We start from the raw sequence: 21,030 nt of genomic DNA, 5'->3' as shown, positions 1-21,030 counted from the left end.
ATGAAAGCATAAAACAATGAGGTCAAAATCAAGCATTAGAGATAATCAACAAAGCTAAAAGTTGGTGTTTGAAAACACTAATTGAATTGATAGCACCTCGTTAAACTGAATGGGGGGGGGGAAATTAGAGAAAACACAAGTTATAATGTGACAAATTAAGGCAAGAACATTATTACAGAACATATATTCAACAAGAAATTAGAAAATATGATGGCAGTGGTATGCCCATAAACTTGATATTTTAGCTGAAATGGATAAATCCTTGGAAAAAATTTTTGTTAGAACTGATGCAAGTACACAGAGGAATCCAAAATAAACCTGTATTAAATAAATTGAATTCACAATTTAAAATATCTTCCCACAAAAATGACACCAGGTCCAGATAGTTTTACTAGTGAACTGTGTTAAACATTTAAGGAAGAAAAATACCAATTTCCCACAATTTTTTTTTTCAGAAAATATATGAGACGATAACACATTTTACGATCAATATCCCCTATAAATATAGATTAAAAAAATCTTCAACAAAATATTAGTAAATAAAACCTAGCAATATTTAGAAAGGACAATAAATCATGACAAAATGTTGGATCAACAATTGAAACCAAGTTAGGGATTTCAACCCATAAATAGAATAAAAGAGAAAAGTCACATGTCATTTCATTTATGATGAAAACTCTCAGCAAATTAGAAATGAGAACTTCTTCATCCAATCTGATAAGAGACATTATGGGAAACCTACAGATGAAATTATACTCAGTAGTGACATCCATATGTCATTGGAACACAGGAAGGATGTCTATCATCTCCAATTCTATTCAACATTTTACTGCATGGCAGTCCTTGCCAGTGCAATAAAGCAAGTGAAAAGAACAAAAAGTAAAAGATATACAGATAAGAAAAAAGAAGTAAGGTTGCCTTCATTCACAAGTGAAAGACTTTTCACATAGAAAGAAAAGGAATCTACCAGAAACTATAAAAAAATCCTATTAGAATTAATGGAAACAAGAGTACAAAATACAAATTCAATAAATATAGCTCAACCTTATATGCAGCAACATATACAATAACATAAAGTAAGATAGTTAAGAATAAATGTTTTGAACAAAGTGTCAGACCTCTATGCTGAAAATAAATCATTGCAGAGAGAAATTAAAGGAAAGCTGTATCATGCTTTTTTGTTTTGAGGCTCAGTATTGCTAAAATGTCAATTCTTCCTCAAAATGATCTCTCGATTCAGTATAACTTCAATCAATTCTGGGATGATATTCTACATGAATTAATAAGCTTATTCTAGGATGGACATGGAAATCCAAAATCTAGGAACATAAAAATAAGCTTGTAAAACAAGAATTAAGTTGGAGGAATCACTCTACTTTATGTCCAAGTTAATGTAAAGCTACAGTAATCAAGTTATTGTTGGTTTTGCATATTGTTAGATCAAGGCGGTCACCCTTATACAATCAATAGATTTTTGATGAAAGTAGAAATATCATTCAATTGGGGAAATGATAGTCTGTTCAGCAAATAATGCTTGATCCACCTATTTGTAAAAAAAAAATTACTTCCTACCCCTAAATTGTACCATATGCAAAAAATCAATTTGACATGAATCATAGGCCTAAAAATAAAAGCCATAACTATAAAACTTCTGGAAGAAAACAAGAGACTATATTTGTAATGTTAGGGTGCAAAAAGATTAGGTAGGACACAATTCTAATCATAAAGAAAAAGAAAACAGTCTATATCAAAATAAAAAGGCAGTATTTCAAAAGGCAATATTAAGAAAATAAAAAGGCGGGGCCTCCCCGGTGACGCAGCGGTTGAGCGCTGGATTGCGAAGCTGCCCACAGCCTCTGCAGCGCCGGTTCGATCCCCGGCTGCTCCCCGGCCACCGGAGGAGGGGCCCACATGGCGCGCAGACCTCTCCTGCCGCCCGCTGCTCCCCTCAGCAGTGTACTTCGGTCCTTCTGCCTGCTCTGCTCCCCACTCTGGCGCTGGTGAATTCTCTCACCCTCCCGCGCTTCTGACTGTATCCATAAAATAAAACTTTTAAAAAAAAAAAAAAAAGAAAAGAAAAAGGCAAATCACAGATTGGAAGAAGATACTCAGAATCAGAATATGCATATGCATATTTGCATATTTGACAAAGGATTTGTTTCCGGATTTTATAAAATATTTCAGATTCAATAAGGAAAAGACAAATATTCAAGAACACAAATGGAATGACTGAAATGAGAAAGAGTGATAGTACTGAGTTGCTGTCATGTGAAGCCATTGAACATTGCTGGTGGGATCATAAAATAATTATATGACTATTTTTAGAAAACTGTTTGGTAATTTCAAATGAAATTAAACACCTACCCTAAAACTAGCAAACCAAATTACTCACCCAGGTGAAATGAAAACCTATATCCTCAAAAATACTTCTACAAGAATGTCTGCCACAGTTTTATTTATTTATAACAATTCAAATATCCGTCAACAAGTGAATGGATTGTGGTATGTTCATACAATATGAACAACAATGTAAGAAAATAAAATAATAAAATATTTAAAAAAGAATAGCCTTTATGCTAGAAAACCTGTAAAATAACACACACACACACACAAAAAAGAAAAGAAAATACAATGCAATATGATTCAACAAGAACAGGAATAAAGGAACAAACCTTGTATACATGCAATAAAATGAATGAATCTCAAAGACCTTCTGTTGAGGAAAGAAACCAGACGTCAAAGTGTGCATACAGTGTGATGCAATTTGTCAGACATTCTAAAACAGGCAGAAGGAAGCTTTGGTGATGGGAGAGGAGGTGAGACCTACTTGCCAATGGGCAGGAAAGACTTACTGAGGTAATGGAAATATTCTGCATCTTGACCATGGTAGTGGTTACACAGATGTACATTTGCCAAAAGTCTTACATTTAAAATCGTGCTTGGTATTGAGTGCAAGTCATTTTCTTAAAATCATACCAAAAAGAAAATCCACTACTATTGGTGATGAGTTAGTCATAAGTGTTGGTGGATACTTTGACTAGATGAAGATCCCTGCCTCATCACCATACATAGATGAACCAAGTTCTCCCTGGGCTGGAGACAGTTATAACAACTGATCTAATTTTTTCTTACCCACAAAACAGTTAAATAACATTGAATAAAGGTGGTTAATGTTTTCTATTCTTTAAAAACAAGCAAGCAATAATAAAACACATACAAAAACCCCTTCTTTAATAACCTATTCAACTATAATTCTCTCCTTATGGCAGAAAGTCCTGCTTTAGGTCTAACTTAAATCTCTCATGTTGTCCTGAGCCTTCCTTTTTTTTAAATTATCCTTTTTTTTTTTTTTTTTTGGTAAATTGGGACTTTTCCAGGTCTGCACATGAGTTCTTCTTCATGTCCTTGGGCAGAGTTTTAAGGGAGGAGAATGTGACTGTGCCGGTACACCTCCTAATGACATCATTGAGATCCTGGAAGGTTTTGCGGGAACACCATGGGGCCTGTGACCTGGTGCAGTCCCAGGCACCCTGCATACCTCGACATTGCCTCTCTTTTCCTTCTGTACAGGAAATGCTGAAGGACGAGGTGCGGACCCTCACTTACCGGAACTCCATGTACCACAACAAGCACGTGTTCAAGGACAAAGTGGTGCTGGATGTTGGGAGTGGCACCGGCATCCTTTCCATGTTTGCTGCCAAAGCAGGGGCCAAGAAGGTGTTTGGGGTGAGCATGTACTCCCTTCTTCGCGCTGACCTCCACACGCCACCCCTGCCCGCAGAGCCTGGGGGAGGAGTAGAGAAAATCAGGTGTGATTCTTAGGAGGTGGGGCAAGCTCCTGTGGCTCCCTGCCCCTGGGCTTGCTCCTGGCTCCTCGCCCTGGCAACCACTGATGGACATTTGTGAATGATTTTGGATTTTTTTAGGAACCATCCCTGTGCAATTACCTCAGAGGGCTCATATCTGTTGTCACCTTGGGGGGGGGGGTCACACATGTGAGTTCTGCTCTGACTCCCTGCTCTTCCACTCACCAGAGGTGACCACGAACTGTTCACTCACTGCACCTCAGTTTCCCCATCTACAAAATGGGAGTGATAACTACTTTGGTGACTGTGAGGAGTAGATGAGCTTCACACACACGTAAACTACTTAGAACGGCGCCTGGTATATGTCAAGTGCTCAGAGTTTATTAGTATAGTTGGGACGGGCCCAAGTCAATAACAAGAGCCTCTTCCTTTATTTGCTAAAGGACCAGTTGGTAGGTGTAGATTTTGCTGCTCTGGCTGCTGCAACCTCTCCTGGTGAAAGCTGACCCTGGGGACACCCCCCAGCCTTCCTCCAGCCCCCAAGAGTCTCTGTATACAGCCTGATGGGGTGGCGGTGTGGGAGTGTCTGGAGCTGGGGAGAAACTGAAAGAGAAGCACTCTGAGCCATGGCTGACATTTGAAAATACAGTGGCAATATGACTGGAAAATGAGAATTATTTTGATCAAAATTAAAGGGAAATGATAATCAAACCCTAGCACATGCACAAGACAGGCCATTGACAGAGGGAGCAGGCCAGGGGAGCTGAGCAGCTTTCAGGGGGGTCTCAGCGCATTCAGCTGGGCGCCCAGGTTGGCTAGAGCCTGCAGATGCCCTTAGCTGCCCACAGGGGCCGGGGATAGCATCCTCCTTCAGGGAAGGGACAGACTCTACTTTAAATGAGCTCACTGCGTCTGGTGATGCCCGTGGTCCCTGCCTTCTCTCCCCGTGCTGTCTGCGAGGCCCCTTCAGCTCTGGGAGGGGGCACAGGGAGTGAGGGCTGAGCAGGGAGAGGCAGGGCGGCCGGTCACCACCTTGCAAGACAGGGGTGGGGGTGGGGGGGCTCCAGCCAAGGAGCTGCCAGGAGGCTCCTGCCCCTGCCCTCCAGCTGTGGGACTGGCACATCTCAATGGGCTCTTACGTCACAGCCTCACCACCTTTCTCTGCGCTGCTCTCCGGATGGCTTATTTCAGTTTCTCCACCCGCTGTTCTGCTCCCGTGGGGAAGATGGGGTGGCAGGAGAGAGAGGGGAAATTGGGTGAGAAATTTTAAAAGGATGAAAGAAAACAAAGTAGAAAGTACAAAAGAAAAGAAGAGGGAACATGAAGAGAGTAAAAAGGAAAAACCCAGAAAAGCAGGAGATGGAAGGAGAAAGTGTGAGGAGGCTGAGACAGTCCCCCGCGTCCGTGTGGCCCTGGGGCGTCTGCTCTGGGTGTTCAGCGAGCACCGGCTCCTTGAATCCTCACACCGTCCTATGAAAGAGGGACGTGGCTTTCCTCAAATAGGCTCCCTTGGGAGGGGGCAGAGGCTGCCATGAATCGGGCTGCCTGGCTCCAGATCCCTTGCTCTTCATGGCTAAACTGCCTCTTGTAGACGGGGTGGTGATGTGGCACGGAGGGGAGGGAAAGAAACTGAGGAGAACATGGCCCCAGGGTGATGGGCTGGAAACCCCCAGGACCTGGTAGCCCGGGAAAGGACTGGCCCTCCTGAAATCTGGGTCCTGGCCCCTTCCCCACCCGTGGGCCTGCTCCCTCTCCCCAAGGCAGGACAACAGCACATTCATGTCCCTGTGCCAACAGCCTCTCCAGGCCAGGGCACGGTCTGAGGTGCGGTGCCAGGACCTTAGCACAGGCCAGCTGCTGTGAAGGGGGCCAGTTAAGAGGTGAGAATATTCTTTGGCTGCAGCCCGCGGGGCCCTGGGCCTCCGCCCCCGAGAACGGACTTGATCTCCACTTAGTCCCACAAGACCCGGCTCTCAGCTGATGGTCAACTCATTTCTCAATAACCTTTGCTGATGATATTTTGGGAGACTGGGGAGGCAAGATGGAAAGGAATCCGTTCTTTCACAGGTGGAGACAGACAGCAGAAGGGGTGAGCGTTAACTTGAGTGTGTGTGTGTTTGTGTGTGTGCCCGGGGAGCTTCCCATCCACGTGAGGCCTGGCATTTCCAGCAGGTCCCCATCCTAGAATATGTCCAGCTTCACCAGGGAGTCCTTGGGTTTGGGAAGAGGATAATGGGAATAAAGCCTCACAGCATCTTCTCCTGGGAGGACAGAATCATGGCACCTCACCCCACCCCCCTCTGGCCAGGAGAGTGAGGCCTGCACGCTTCTCCTGAATCTCCCAACTCAGAGACCAGGCCTCCACGCCACACAGCAGCTGGGTTTCGGCCTCCCAGCAGAGGCAGCCTGTAGTGGGAGAGCACCTGACCTGCCAGCCAGCGGGGCTGGGCTTTTACTTCCAGTTGGCCACAGACTAGCTGTGACGAGCAGGGGCGCGTGGACCTCAGCATCTTTATCTTGTTTCTGCCGAACGTGCTGTGATGTTTGATGCCTTGCTCCTTACTCCCTTCTAGATTGAATGCTCCAGTATTTCTGACTACTCAGAGAAGATCATTAAGGCCAACCACTTGGACAACAGTAAGACAGCTCCACTTGTTTACCCAAGGATGGAGGGGGTGAGGGACTAGCCCTTTCTCATTGGGGTGGCATAGACTGGCACCAGAGGGGAGAGTACAGGGTGCGTGGCCTTGGGGAGGTGGACCCCAGCTGGGGCTGTGAGCAGAACTGTGCCCATGGGGTTCTGAGGCTCCCAGTCCCTTTCGTGTCTGCCAAGGGCATATTTATCCCAGCTCAGTTTCCAGGGTGGCTAAATTCTGAGTGACATGCCCTCTGTTTGGCCCCAGCTGGCAGTCATCCCTTGGGTTCTGCAAAATGGCTGCTATTCCTCCTCTTTTTTTCTCTCCACTGCCCGCCCTGCCGCTCCCCACAACTTACCCAGTGGCAGGCTCCAGACTCTGCCTTTGGAGAAAGGTGGTCTTCCAGTGGCCCTGAGCCCCTTCTGCTGCTGGGCATGTGTGGCAATGAGGTCACTCTGGGGAGGAGGACCTTCTTCCAAGAGGAGTTTGATTATAAGTCCCACCCCTTCACCCTGCATTGAAAAGTTCCCTGGGCCCTCCCTCTGGGATTCATCTTGAACATAAGCACACCCACGCGTGCCCCTGATCAGAAGGGATCCTTGTACCTTTTATCACCATTTATCAGCAAGGTTTTGTCCTCCAGCCCTGTCTGAACTAGGCCAGATCGCGGAGGGTTTGTAAACCAGGAAAACAAGGTTGGAATTTGTAAAAAGGATGACAGAGCTCTTTAGGAGGATTTTAAGCAAGGGAAGTGTATTCTCTGTGGAGAATGGATTGGAATAGGTTGTAGGCGCGAGTGTAGGCAGAGACACATGAAGAGGCTATTTCAAATTTTGTAACTGTGTGGTGACGAATGTCACGAGGCTTACGACGGCGATCATTCCACACTGTGTACGATATCCGATCGTTATACTGTACGCCAGAAACTAAGGTAATGCCAAATGTCCATCATCGCTCAAAAAAAGACCCATCACCACACAGTTACAAATGACCTGCCTATTTTTCTAACTGTCCTTTTCTACAACTTATTTTCCCGTAGTTTTATAGGTACGGTCTACACTGTAAAAATATTAACCCTTTAAAATATATGCTGCGAGTATTTTCCACTGTATGTTATCTTTTCATTATTTTTGCATGTGGTTTCCCAGAAGGTTTTATTTTTAAATAACCTTTTATTTTGGAGTTAAGAAAAGAAAGAGGAGGCTTTTTCAGTGCCCCGGGGAGTGGTGTAGTGAACGTGGTGGAGAAGCGGCTGCTATAGGCTGTACATGAACAAGCCGAGGACCTGCATTTGGGAATGAGAAGAAAGAGAAGCCAGGGATAACTTTTATTCATTTATTTATTTTTCCTTGAGTAGCTGGGTGGAATGTCTGAGACTGGAGGTAGCACACTCATGGGGCTAACGGGAGGGAGGGAGAAATAAAGTTCTCTTTTGCACACAGTGGGTTTGAGGTGGACACCCTGGCAGGCAAGCAGAGTGACACTGGAGGTCTGAGTCCGGGCCCCAGGGGGAGGCAGAACACGAGATGGGCGTCTTCAACACAGAGATGTTGTTTAAAGCCACAGGATGAGGCACTTAGAGTTAAGGTGTATCCAGAAGAGAGACATGGACCAGGGCCTGGGCTCTAGAACATTCCAACATTTGAAGGTCAAGCAGAGAAGGGGCTTGCAAAGAAGCAAAGAGAACATGTTCTTTGAGGCTAATGGGCGTGCAGGAAAGAGCAGCTCGATGGAGCCAAGGGGAGGGACGAGGCGGCTGTAGGAAAGATGAGAGGATGAAAGAGAACAGGGCTGTGCCCATTGGCTTTGGCCATAGGGAGCTGCTTGGGGTTCTCAACAGGCAGAGTCTCCATGTAGGGGCAGCTCTCGAAGCCCGGTTAGTCCATGAAGTGAGGGCTATGAAAAACTCTCCTTCCTGTAACAGAAAACAGAAAAATGAAACTGTCATTATTGGACACATGATTATCAAGGAAGTGAGTCAGTTTTTTAATGATTTACCAGTCCAGAAATTGCAGATATGGGAAAAAGCAAATTTAGGAACAAGAAGCTTGAGGAGATGAAGGGGTGAGGTCCAGAGCCCAGGTGAGGGCTGGCCTTTTTCCTGTAAAGGCCATAGCAGAGGGGAAGGGGTTGGGGGTCCAGAAGAAGGTGGGCTGGTGACCAGGAGCCCCAGGTTTGCTGCTTCTGTGCTCTCCAGGAGGGATGAAGTTCTTTCTTGCAGAGAGGGGTAGGGAAGGGTGTAAGGGCTCTGAGGCCACGAAATGGTCTTTTAGGAGGAGGGACTGGAGGGCTGGGGTCCCTGGGAGGGCTCGGGGCTTGCAGGGAGTGCGTGGACAGAGACTGGGTGGGGGCTGGTTCTCTCTGTTGTGTGCCTTTTGTCTGCCCGTGGTTTCTGGGGTGAGTGGGCAGGAGACCCCCTGGGTAGGGATGGAGGAGCAGGAGGTGATAACAGCAGGAATCCAAATTGGGTAAGGCAGAATAAGAAAGAGGAGGTTTGAGGGTGTGGTGGTGACCCCTGCTTGGAGGTGCCAGAGGCCTCTTTCCAGCCCAAGTGGCAGAAATGCTGCTCAGAGACCCCAGCCTCTGGCCTGGTTGAGCCTCTCTCGTTCCCTTGGGGAACCAGGGCTCTTCTGGGCAGGAGGGAGAGAGAGAGACACTCTCACTTGCCTATTGAAGATGGAGAAAGAAAACCAGAGAGCTCTTTTTCAACAAGGGTGGCCCGGCCTGGCCTCCTGTGTTTTCATCTGCACCCCTAGTGGAATCCCCACTAACAGTGGTGGGAACTCCACTGAGCTGTGGGGCCAGAACCTTCGGTCTCGGCTCTGGGCCTGTACTCTTTCCTGAAGTGTTTATGCCAATGTGGAAGCACGGTGAGAGCCAGCCAGTCCTGAAAGTGAAAATTAACACTGCTTAGGAGGGAGAGAGGGTGCAAGGAGATGTAGAAGCAATTTCCTCTCAGCCTCACTGCATCGCATCCCTGGGCCCTAAGGGACTCCCCGGGGAACATTTAGATCACGTCCCTGGCTGGGACAGGCTTCCCAACCTCTGGATCCGCCTACCCCCTCCCCACCAGCCTCCCTGGCTCCCCTCCCCCCTCTGTAGAGCGAGTATGTGGGGGTGCGGCAGGAGGGGACCAACACCTGCGTGGGGAGGAGGGCTGTGTGGCTTTGCAAGAGCAGGGAAAACGGGCTCTCCCCGGCTCCCACCTCCAACCCCCGCCTTTCCCCGTCCTGTTCAGATCGCAGTCATTTTTAAACTCCCCTTTTCTCCCGTCTCTTCTTTCTTTTAAACTTCCAAATACCCCAGTTACCCAAGAGGTGGGAGTACAGCTGCTTTCCTTTTTCCTGGAGCCATTCGGGGCTGAGCCGTGGACATGTTGCCTGGCATCCCTCATGCATGTTTCCCACGGACGAGAACATTCTCCACAGAGCACACGCACGCACACCGGGGGAGGGGGAACGTGAAGGTGCTGTGATGGCCAAGCACGCAGCCACCTTCTCCCTGAGCTAAGGGTCCCAACAGTGTCCCGCGCGGCCGAAGGCTCAGTTCCCAGCCACAGGCTGCATTTCATGGTCTTGTCTCTCATCTCCAAGCCAAACAGTCCCAACTCTCCCTACGCTCGAGGATTCCAGGCCAGCGGTCCTGGGATGTCCCTCCGTTCGGGCTGCGTGATGCTTTCTTGAGACTGGATGCAGGTCTCGGGTCCTGGCTGCACCGCAGGCCTGATGGTGCTCGGGCCTGCGGTTTGTCCTGTCCCGTCACCGACCACAGCAACCCATTCGCTGGGCTGGGTCACGTCTGCCAGCCCCTCCATGGCAGTGTCTCTTCTCCCCTTCGTCACTGGGTAGAGGTGCTGGGAGGCGTACTTTGAAGCCGTGTGTTCACTTCATTTCTCAGCACGGATTTCCTGTTTCACTCCGTAGGTCATCCCTGCCAGTGTCGTACTTACTTTGATACGCAGACTGTCCCTGAGTGGGCCCTGGAGAATACTCATGCTGTCTCCGGGGTTCTTTGGGCAGGCTTCTGGCATTTTTTTGTGTCTGTTCTTATTTTCTGGTACAAGTGTTCTGGGCTTATCTTGCCTCTGTTCGAGGTGCAGTCATTTCTCCCAAGAGCCTTATTCCTTGGAGTGAACCACGGCCTTGAGAAACTGGGATCTGGGCTTCAGGTGCTTGCTGATTTCAGGGTGCTGGTGCTCCAGGCTGTCAGTGGAAAGTGTGTGTGTGGTTGCATGTGTGTGTACATGCACATGACATACCCCTTATTTTTGTACCTCTTGTCGAGTGTGAGTTCTTGTGACACTTGCACTCCTGGCCCACCACCTTGGGGGGCACTCTAGTCTTTTCCTTTCTTTCTGAGTCACTCCTTTCTTGGACAGTGAGTATCCTGGCTCCCGTCATTCTTGATACTTGCACGTATTGGCTCAATCTCGTACATGTAAACAACCTCCTATTGCCTCCCCTCCTGCCCCTCATGGAAGCTTTGTGCTGAGCTGACTCTTTGTGCTGGGTGGGCAGACCCTAATTGTTCCCCAGGCCCCCCACTCCCTGCTTGGCCTCCAACTTGCTGAGTTAGGCTGCCCCAGGTGTAGAGACCCCCTTTGTCCTTGGACCTCACCCCTCATGCCAGGGGCTACCCTTCAGCCTCATGTGCTGGGCTGCCCCCCACCTCTCACAGGGGCTTCCCAACCCCATGTTGGACTGTTGGCCTCCACCACCACCCTCCCTGGACAGCAGGGCCATCTAGTCTGCTGGGCTTCATCTAATGACTTCAGGATGGAACATTCCCTGTGTTGCATTTTTTTTTTTTAAGATTTTATTTATTTATTTTACAAGCACTGGGTATAGTCAAAAGTGTGAGAGGGTGAGAGAATTCACCAGAGCCAGAGCAGGGGGCAGAACAGGCAGACTGAGGAAGTACACTGCTGAGGGAAGCAGCAGGCGTGGCAGGGGAGGTCTGCGCGCCATGTGGGACCCTCCTCCGGTGGCCGGGGTGCAGCCGGGGATCGAACCAGCGCTGCAGAGGCTGCGGGCAGCTTCGCAACCCAGCGCTCAACCGCTGCGTCACCGGGGAGGCCCCCCTGCGTTACATTTTGATGGCTCATGCTTAATTCTCTGCTAGAGAAGCAAAGGCCCAAGGACAAGCCAGTGTCTCCAGCTGAACAGCCACCCGCATGCCTTGTGCCTATTCCGACTCCTTGCACACACCGGGGAGGAGGGGCTGCAGGCCCAGGGCCTTTGTAAGGCAAAATTGTCTTTATCTTTTCCTACCTCCTCCCTGAGGGGAGTGGTGGGGTAGCAACAGGTGGGTGGAGCCGAATAGGCCCCCAGCGCCCTGTCTGTCGCACCAGCTCGCCCAGCCTTGGCATGTGTACTAGAAAGAGGACAGCTTGACTGCACACGTGCTTCCATGGAGATGCCTTTGAATTGCAGCAACAGCCAATTGTGTGGGTCTCAGGAGTGTAGGTGTAGAGACATAAATAACAACCCAGGACATAAAATACCTGCCACCCAGAATCAATCAATCTTGCTCCCTCTCCACCTCCGTCTGGCTCCTTGGAATGGGTGATGCACGTGTACACACACCCCTCCACGAGGCCGCCACAGTGGACGTGACTTCACAGGGCTCCTCCCACACGCACGTGCACACAGAACCTTTCTGACGCCAGCACCGACACCCATCATATCTTCTCTTTCCCTGCCGCGGAAGTTAGTGGGCTGCGGATGTGCTTAAAAGGTCGGTTGGTTGGTGGAAGTCAACATAGGAGCTCAGGGATGGCCACAAATTTTATAGTTCCACAAGCAAAATAATCATGATCCATTTACTTCTCAGAAAACTACAGGCAAAAAAATGCACCCGTCTTTCTCTGCCCATACCCGTCCTAAAGCATCGACGTCATGCGAGGAACCTGAGCATAACCTGATGTTAGAGAAGGCAACGGCCAGAGGGGCTTCTGCGATGCACCAGCCGGGAGGGCTTTGCAACTCACTTGACGTCTCTGAATGCTTGCTTGTCCCTGGAGAGACTAGTCCACGCATGGACCATGGGGATTAGTGCTAATGTAGCCAGAGCCCCTGCTACAGGGTGTTGCACTTAGTATGAGCTTAACCGAGGGTCCTTCCAGTCTGAATGTTCCTTCACGCTGTGCTCACTCTTGGCCACACACTCTAAGCCTTATAGAGACCATGCTGGAATTCTCTGCTCCTGCAGCTTTCCTCCATGCTCCGCCATCCTCCAGCCCAGGGATGAGTCCCTGATGGGCCCCCTCCCCCCCCCCATCAATCATCTGGGAGCTGTAGTTTATAAGAAAGCACTTCCTTCCCGGGAGGTGGATTCTGACTCCCTGCTGTCTGACCAATGTGCTCTTTCTTCCCAATGGGGCCAAGAGGAGTGAGGGGTCTCCCTCCTCCTGAGATAACCTCCCACTTCTCCAGGCCGCATCCCCAATTGTGTCCATTTTGGTTTGAGCCTTCTCCTCCGGTCATGCTTAGCATCTCTCACCCTAGGAGAGTCCTGCTAAGAAATAACACTCCAGGGGGCCTCCCCGGTGGCACAGCAGGTTGAGTGCAGTGCTATGAAGGTGTCTGCAGCCTCTGCAGTGCGTGTTCGATTCCCAGCCAGCCAGGGAGATTCCCACATGGCACGGCAGACCTCTCCTGTCTCGCCCGCTGCTCCCCTCAGCAGTGCTTTTTGTCTGTCTGCCTGTTCTGCTTCCCCACTCTGTCTCTGGTAAATCCTCACACCCTCCCGCTCCTCTGGCCTGTACCCCAGCTATTGTATAAATAAAAATTAAAAAATTTTAATTAAAAAAAAAAAAAAGAAATAGCACTCCAGTTGACCATGGAGCCAGCTCAGCATGTCTCCAGTTTCCATTTGCAGCCCAGGGAGTGCCACGTCACACAGGGGCTGAACTGGAACAAGCCATACTGTCGTCTAGCACAGTGGCTGCCACGTGGAATCCTAACCTGTATCTGCTCAGCGGATGTTTTGAATCCAAACTGAGGACCATGCTCTTTTTCATATTGGACAGATTTGGTCCATCTTTACAAACTACTAAGACTCCCCAGAACATCACTCCCCAGGGTCACCATGCTTTGCTTGGTCCTACCTGCCTCTTGACAGGCTGGTCTGCATTCAACTCTTGTTCAGAGACTTTGTGCCAATAGGTAGCTGTTGAGATCCCACACAGGAATCTGTCATCTTCGTGAGGGTGCCATGGAGGCGAGGACTTGTCCAATGTATTTTCTTGTGTCTCAGTTTCCTCATCTGTGAGGAGTGATCGTGGCACACACCTCGTGTAAACCGTGGTGTGCTGGAGCAGGCTCCAGAGGGCCCATTGTTGAGTTTTCAGAACATTTGTGGACTGGATCAAGTCACCTTGGTGGTGTGAAGTTGGCTGCAGTGGCAGTATTTACACCACAGAAATCAGCAAACATTGTAAGTCACAGCTTCTTTTCCTGGAGAGCAGGTTTTTCGGTCTCTCCCAGCACACTGCTGTGTCAACACAACTGCATCAGGTGGGCAGTAAGAGGCAGTAAATGTTAACTGTTGTTATTATTATTTCGTTTATTAACTTGACTAATAACCCCATCAAAAAAAGAAATGAGATGAATCAGATATAATTGTTTTTAATGAAGCTGTACCAGTGGCTCCTGTAATTGCCACTTCTGTTCTTAACTGCTCGTGAAGCAGCCCATCCATCATCTTGGCACAGGGTTTCATGCATTCGTTCCTTCCGGCGTAACCATGCCAACTGAACAGGCACCATCCTCGCTCTCGTCACTCATGGAGATGACTGACATGAACTAAAGTGAGCAAGTGGCATGGCCATCGAGTCACAAATGGCACTAGCTCCCAAGAGGCATGGCGGGTTTGCTCCGATGGGGTGGTGGCCAGTGCCTTGAGATGTCCCTTCTGCACCTCCTGCTCCCACCTGCCTTGAATGACACCATAGCATGAGTAGCAATTGGCATGGTGGAATGTTTACACCATAAACATTGACAGATGCCCCGAATCAGCATTCATTCTCAGGCCTTGTTCTTCCTCCTGGTTGATAATCAGGGAGCAGCACAGCACTGGAGAGGCAGTGTGTGAGAGCGACAGGGAGCTTGTTGACCTCAGGATTGCCCTACAGTTCCCCAAGGTGGTGACATCTTCTGCCCGTCCCACAGTAGGCTTCTGCTCTATCCGTGAGTGAGAATGATACATGGGCCGATATTCGGAATCCCTGAGGCTAGAGGAAGCTTTGATTTTTACCACAACCTTCGTTTATCCCTCTGACCTAGCCAACACGATCATCTGCCCGTGGCCAATATGCTGGTATCTGGCCACGCTGCACCGTTGAAAAGGCTGAAGTGGTGGGCGATCATTTGGGGTGGAGATGAGACTTAGTATGGCTGAGACCTGAGCATTATCCAGCCAGTGTCAGGAGGAGGAGACATGCCAAGCAGGCTGTCTGGCCCCAAACTAAGAAGATTTCAAGCTCCAATTAAGGAGCATGAGCGTTCTACCCCTGAGGGAGCTGGGCAAGCTAGGACATGATGCCAGATGGATTAGGGGACAGGGTTTGGGCCCTATGTTCTTATGTGAATAGGGGATTTGGGAAGACAGGGGATACCATTTTGAGGTATGTACTGTCTGTCCCAAGGGTATACAGTATGCAGGGCTCACCCCTGTCTCTCCAGTTAGGGGGTCTATTTGCTGCAGGATATGTTGCTAATTCCACTAGACATTGAGGATAAAGTTGCTGATATCTCCTTCCTCCCATCACCACTGACTCAAGAGTGGGGCCGGGGCTGGCCTTGTAAGAGAGGTTTATTCATGCATCTGGGCTCTGGAGATGAAATCCCCCCCCCCCAAAATGCTTGCCTAACCTCTTACTAAGGTGGGGCTGACGTTAAAGAGGTTGATGGGTTATGCACCTTTGCACCCCATCCCCGAACCTGGCAACTCCCGGTGATTATACTTCTCCTCGCCCTACCACCCAACCTGACCAGCCTTCAGGAGAAGGAAGGGCTATTCTTGGCCTGCTCTACTTCCTTTTCTCCTGTCACCCCAAGCAGTTGCTTGGCACCTGCCACAATGCCCTAAGGTAGATAAGCCGATGTCTCACCTACCTGCAGATGAAAAGTGAGTCTCAGGGGGTTGGTGACTTGTACCAGGTTATACAGCAGCCTTGGGTTTGGCTTCACCTCTGGACTTCTCTGGATACCTGTTCTCTCATTAGGCAAATGCAACAGTAAAAGCAACCCCATAGGCTCCTATGGGGAGTCTCGAGGTCATGTACTTGACATTACTCTGCAGGCTGCTATTCAAACGCTAGTAACTTTTCACCATCATCATTAGGCCTAGTTTGGAAATCTTGTCTCTTAATCCAAAACCTCCTTTCAAAATTGCTTCTTTATCCACCCATTCATTCTGTGATGATTTTTGAATGATTGTGGAATCAAGTGCTCTGCCTGATCTTAGAAATAAGAGGCTGCAATAGACAATGAAGTGGAGGGGATCATAGGTTGGAGGTGAGTCAGACCTTCAGAAGGTGCACAGCAGCCAGTGTAGGTGTTGCCAGAATAGGTGTGTGGGCACTGTGGCAAGGGAGCAGGGACCCGTAGCTTTGCTGCAGCAGGGATGGCATCCTGGGGTTCATAGCATGCTCCCCATCTCACACTCGTGAACCTCATACCCACACTACTGAGGGACAGGATCTGCTGCAGGAAACAGTGAGGGTCTAACTTCAGATCCTTCAGGGGCAGCTAGCTCTAATGGACAAACTGGAGGCTGCAGTGAGATTAGGCTGGACCAATGTGTGAGAAAAAAGAAAGAACCTAAAAAATGCCCAAGAGTGGCTAGATTTCTGTAACCATTTTAGCCAAAAAGGGGAAAAAAATCCTACTAAGAATAACCACAACAAAAATCTGGATTTCTAATTTGCACAGTTGAAGTTACAGGGGAAAACCCTCCCATTTAGAATGTATTGCTCCCTGATGTGCACTTAGTTATGATGAATCATTCCTGAATTTGCAAGCCAGGGTCCTGCCACAGAGAGTTGGACAAGCGTTCCATCATCTTCATGGAATAGGAGCACAGCTCCAGTGAGGGACCTCCCTGCAACCTTGAGTTGACACAGTTCTAGTGATGTGGGGTCTGGATTGGGAGCGGGGATCTGCAGCCCTTAGCTATCCACAATTTGGGCATCAGTGGCTAAGATTCCCCTTCCCTTCACCCCATAGATACAGGCAGACAACGGGGAAGAACCTTCAAAAATGTGCAAAAAGAGAAGAAAGAAGGTCACTGAAACACTTTAAAAAGGTTTGCAAAAATAAAACAAGCCAGGCTTTGCACGCAAATGATCAGGCAGGTGGGCTGGGCATGTGTTTGTCAGTTCTTTTTCAGACTAAGAGATGAATTAGGCCCTTGGCTTGCATTTTCAACAAATCTTTCTTTGTCTTCTTGTGAATTCTCTTGGTATATTCTGGGTCTGGCCCTTGGTATATTCTTGTCCTGGGGTGCAGAGCCCCCAGAGAAGCAGAGCTTCTACCCACCTTCCCATCCCTTCCAAGCCTTCTGGAGAAGTCTCCTCCTCTTTCTTCTTAGGGGTAACAGGAGGGCCACACAAGCCCAGGCCTCATCCAGAGAGATCAGGGCCAATGCGTATCTGCATAGTGTCTGACTCCTAGAGAAAGCTGGTCTGCTTAAGCCTGGATTCATTACCTGACACTGGAGAGCAAATCGTCATGAGGGACTGCAGTAGACACTCCCTCGCCTACATCATCCACTGTGAACACACGAGATAAAGCCAGTGACCTGTGTGTCCTTTGCTATCCAGCAGTCTCCGGTCTAAGTTAATTTCCATGAAACTCAGAAAGACTTGGGTTTTTTTGACCTTAGTTCTGTTTTGTTTTTTTTTTTCCCTTCCTCCTGAGTACAGGTTATTGTTTGATTTTTCTAGCAAAACTCAGTCGTAGTGTGAATTTTCAGAGGATGGTGCAGTGTCAGTTTTACAACTTGAATCTGTGTAACCTTTGGGAGGAAAATTTCCCAGGGAAACAGCCAACCAATATATCACCTGTTAATTTAACAACTGTGTGTAAGCTAGCTTCTTTACAGCAAGATTGCAAAAAGAAACTTCAAATCTATGTGTAGGTCTATGTCAAATGATCAAAAACACAGCTAGGAAGTTCCTCCTGCCATGAAGGAGGACGGAATGATCCTCCATGAAGTTCGGGGAGATCTTGGAAGAATGGGGAAGTCAGGAGCAGAGGCCACTTAAAGCAGGGGCTTTGTCTGGCCCAGACCCCTTCCCCTCTCCATCGGCTGCAGGCAAGGGACACTGAGAGGCGATGTCTGCCTCCTGTTGCGTCCCAGCCCCACAGGGCTTCCTATGTGTTCTTTCATCTCATCATCACAACTACCTGCTAAGCAGATCTCACTTTCTCTGGTTGTTCTCCGAGCAATCGAAGACAGTCAGGTCAAATAACTTATGGAAAGTCATACCAAAAAAAAGAGAGAAAATCCAGCACTTAAAACCAGGTTTCACTGGTGGCAGAGCCTGAGCTCTTGGCAAGGCATAAGTGGCCCAGTAGACACCCCCTGAAGGGTGGGCCCTGGCTGTGAGCAGGCACAAGAGCTGGAGAGGCGCACCCTGCTTCTGTGGGCTTGAATCATCATGGCAGCCTCGAATGGGTGGGAACTGGGAAAGAGCGTGAGAGAGACATCATGTTTTAGGCCTGGGCTCTGTTTCCAAGGCTACCAGGTAATCTCTCCAGGCCTCAGTTTCCTTAGCCCTGAATGAGTGTAATAACAATGTGCTTGCTTCGCAGAGTGGTTGAATTATGAGATATGGGTGTGTAATGGGCTCAACACTTGTGTCAGATAGTAGCTGCTCCATCATTTGAGGGAGGAACCATGCAAATAGTTTTCATTCTCTTAGTATAAACTGGCTTGATGAAGGCTGGGGTGTCACCTTCTAAAAGCAGAATCAGAACAGGGCCAAGCCTGTAGAAGCAACCTTGATGTGGAGTGCTCACGGCTCCCCGCTAGGATCCCTGCAAAGTGTGGCCTTGGGATTCTTATTTTCCAGTCATCACCATATTTAAGGGTAAAGTGGAAGAGGTGGAGCTGCCTGTGGAGAAGGTGGACATCATCATCAGCGAGTGGATGGGCTACTGTCTATTCTATGAGTCAATGCTCAACACGGTGATCTTTGCCAGGGACAAATGGCTGGTAAGTGCCCTGCATGCTGCCCCCTCGCTAGTCTACTGGCCGTCCCGCTGTTCTGCTTACAGCCTAGGAGGACTGTGAGGACCTCAGAGAGGACTTGGGCTAGAAGGTGACCTCTTCAAGTCCCTTCTTTTTAAACCAGATCTGCTTCAGGGGACAGAATGATCCTCCCAGGATCCGATATATCTAGTGTCCCAATAGTTATCAGTCGGTCTCACCTCAGCCTCTTCCACTATCCCTGACACCCATATTCTGCTGTCAAGACAAAATTTAGGAGTAGCAAGTACTCAGGATTTGCATGGCTGCCAGAGAGCACAGAGTGTGACCGACCTTGACCTTGGCTCGTCTAAGCTCAAAGGTCATCCCTTCTTCCCTTGTTCCTTATGGAACTCACCTCTGCCCCTTTCATTTGTTTTATGAACTCCACCTAGGGCCCTCAAATTCCCTTCGCTCTGAAATAAAAATGGAGCACGCCATGCCAGCCCCAGCCCTGGCCAAGGAGAGTCTGCTGAGTGAGAAATGCAGGCAAGGGGGTGCCTATCTGGAGACTCTATGTGCAGTTCAAAATGTGATGTCTTTGTCAGGTGAATAGATTACGAGACCCATTTCCCCACAATTCATCAACAGAAACCTGGAGGGCTTATGTTTCCAGACCGGGCAGCTTTGTACGTGGTAGCAATCGAAGACAGACAGTACAAGGACTTCAAAATCCACTGTAAGTCACCCTTGGGTCCTCTTGGGGTTTGATTGCACATCTGGGGTGAGAGGGACTTCACAGGCCTGAGAGGAGCAGCCAGTTCAATGAACACAGCCGCTCTGCCTCTGGAGAAATGCTCCTGGTTGCCCTTTCTTGATTCTTCTCTCTAAATATTTTCCTCCAGTCCCAAAGGTGGGAGGTCTATTGAAAGAAATTAAGCAATGCAGCTCATATAAGATAAATGACCAGGGGTGAGAGAGTGAATGCAACGTGAATGAGAAATGAACTGAGCAGCAAGTCCAGTTTCTGCAGAGCGAGCAGGCCAGGTGGCTAGAAGCCTGTCAAGGCTGGTTACCCCAAGAGTCCACCCCAGGGTCAGGAATGGCAGGTCTCTAGGCGGGCCAACCATTTTGAATCTGCTTTCATATCACTCAAGCTTATCAAGATAATAATGATTTTCTTCCACCTTAAGTAAAATATGGAGAAGATGAAATTTTGCCTGTGTGTGTGTGTGTGTGTGTGTGTGTGTGTGTGTGTGTGTTTTCGCCCCCTGTGATGAAAGGGCATCTTGTCCAGTAGGTGCCCATGTTTTGCCCTGAACTGCTTTGGGATGGATTGTGGCTACTCTTAACCCTGAGCTGGGATAAGTGTTTTGGGGAATGAATGAATGAATGAATGAATGAATGTAATTGACAGTTTAATATTATCAATGTTGTGTGTCCTTCTTTTGAAGCTTCGTGATGTTTTAGCGATCACATACATGCGTAGGAACTTAACTCTTGCTTATATCAGTTAGCTTATGGTCAAATTGGTTTCCCTTACACGTACATAGAACCTATGGACAATGTGAAGTGAGGGCTCAGTCTAGATCATAAGATTAGGCAGTTCATGGTGCTCTCTGGCCCCAGACTGGATCTACTCTCCCAATGTGTCACTAAGTCCCTTTTGTGTCTGTCTCTGGCAAGTGAGCTGGACTGCCAAGCTTGTTGGCCTCCAGTGGCTCAGAATCTAGGGCAGATGTGCTCTCGCAGTAGATTACAAAACAACTCAGCAGTGAACATAGATCAAATGCATGTATAAATAGGACATATTTTGCCCTGGAGCGGCATTATAATGCTGCTTTTGGAGTTCTGGATGCATAGCTGTCCTGATCATTCTCATGCATATTTAAATATTTATTGTGCTCCAACCCTAGGCATAGCCCTTTAAAGAACTTCCAGTGATATAATGTCCCCTTGGATTGTTCCAGAGCCTCTGCCTTCAGCACATTGCGAGAGCCAGCTGGGGCCAGAAGAGGAGTGGCTGGCCCCAGAGACACTCGTGGGGCAGTTGCTGCTTCTCACTCAGGTGCTCACCCAGGGCTGGAGATCACATGATTTATTCTTGCAAAGTCCATTGCAATTTTCATAATTTCTGGGAAATAAATTAAAAACCTATTTTTTTATGTGAAATGCTTTCTCTGAAAAAAAAAAAATATATATATATATATATATATATTTACACCCGAAACCAAAAAACAAAAATCAAACACACATTTAAAATTGATTTAAGACACGATTTTCTATGTTAATGGTTTAAAAAAGCGATCTGTTTTTGTTTTCAGTCAAGGAAGCAAGCTCATTTAGAAATCTGTTTTAAATAAATGGAGATTCTGTTACTCTGAGTTTTAAAT

The 21,030-nt window shown here is 48.3% G+C and overlaps 1 protein-coding gene across 5 annotated transcripts in view; it reads left to right on the top strand.

Moving 5' to 3' along the window:
• PRMT8 (protein arginine methyltransferase 8) overlaps positions 1–21,030 on the top strand; it is an 87,167-nt gene that overhangs the window by 47,056 nt on the left and 19,081 nt on the right. For all 5 annotated transcript variants that reach the window (XM_054696516.1, XM_037514532.1, XM_037514533.2 and 2 more), the window contains 4 exons: positions 3,571–3,726; positions 6,380–6,443; positions 18,522–18,664; positions 19,289–19,376. In XM_054696516.1, coding sequence (XP_054552491.1) covers positions 3,571–3,726; positions 6,380–6,443; positions 18,522–18,664; positions 19,289–19,376 — 451 coding nt within the window. The remainder of the gene's footprint in view (positions 1–3,570; positions 3,727–6,379; positions 6,444–18,521; positions 18,665–19,288; positions 19,377–21,030) is intronic.

Source organism: Talpa occidentalis, unplaced genomic scaffold, assembly GCF_014898055.3.
Source record: "Talpa occidentalis isolate TD23 unplaced genomic scaffold, MPIMG_talOcc4v2.1 talOcc4.16, whole genome shotgun sequence".
NCBI lineage: Eukaryota > Metazoa > Chordata > Mammalia > Eulipotyphla > Talpidae > Talpa > Talpa occidentalis.
Note: the sequence above shows the minus strand (reverse complement) of the source record. Positions and strands in the feature narration are given on the sequence as shown.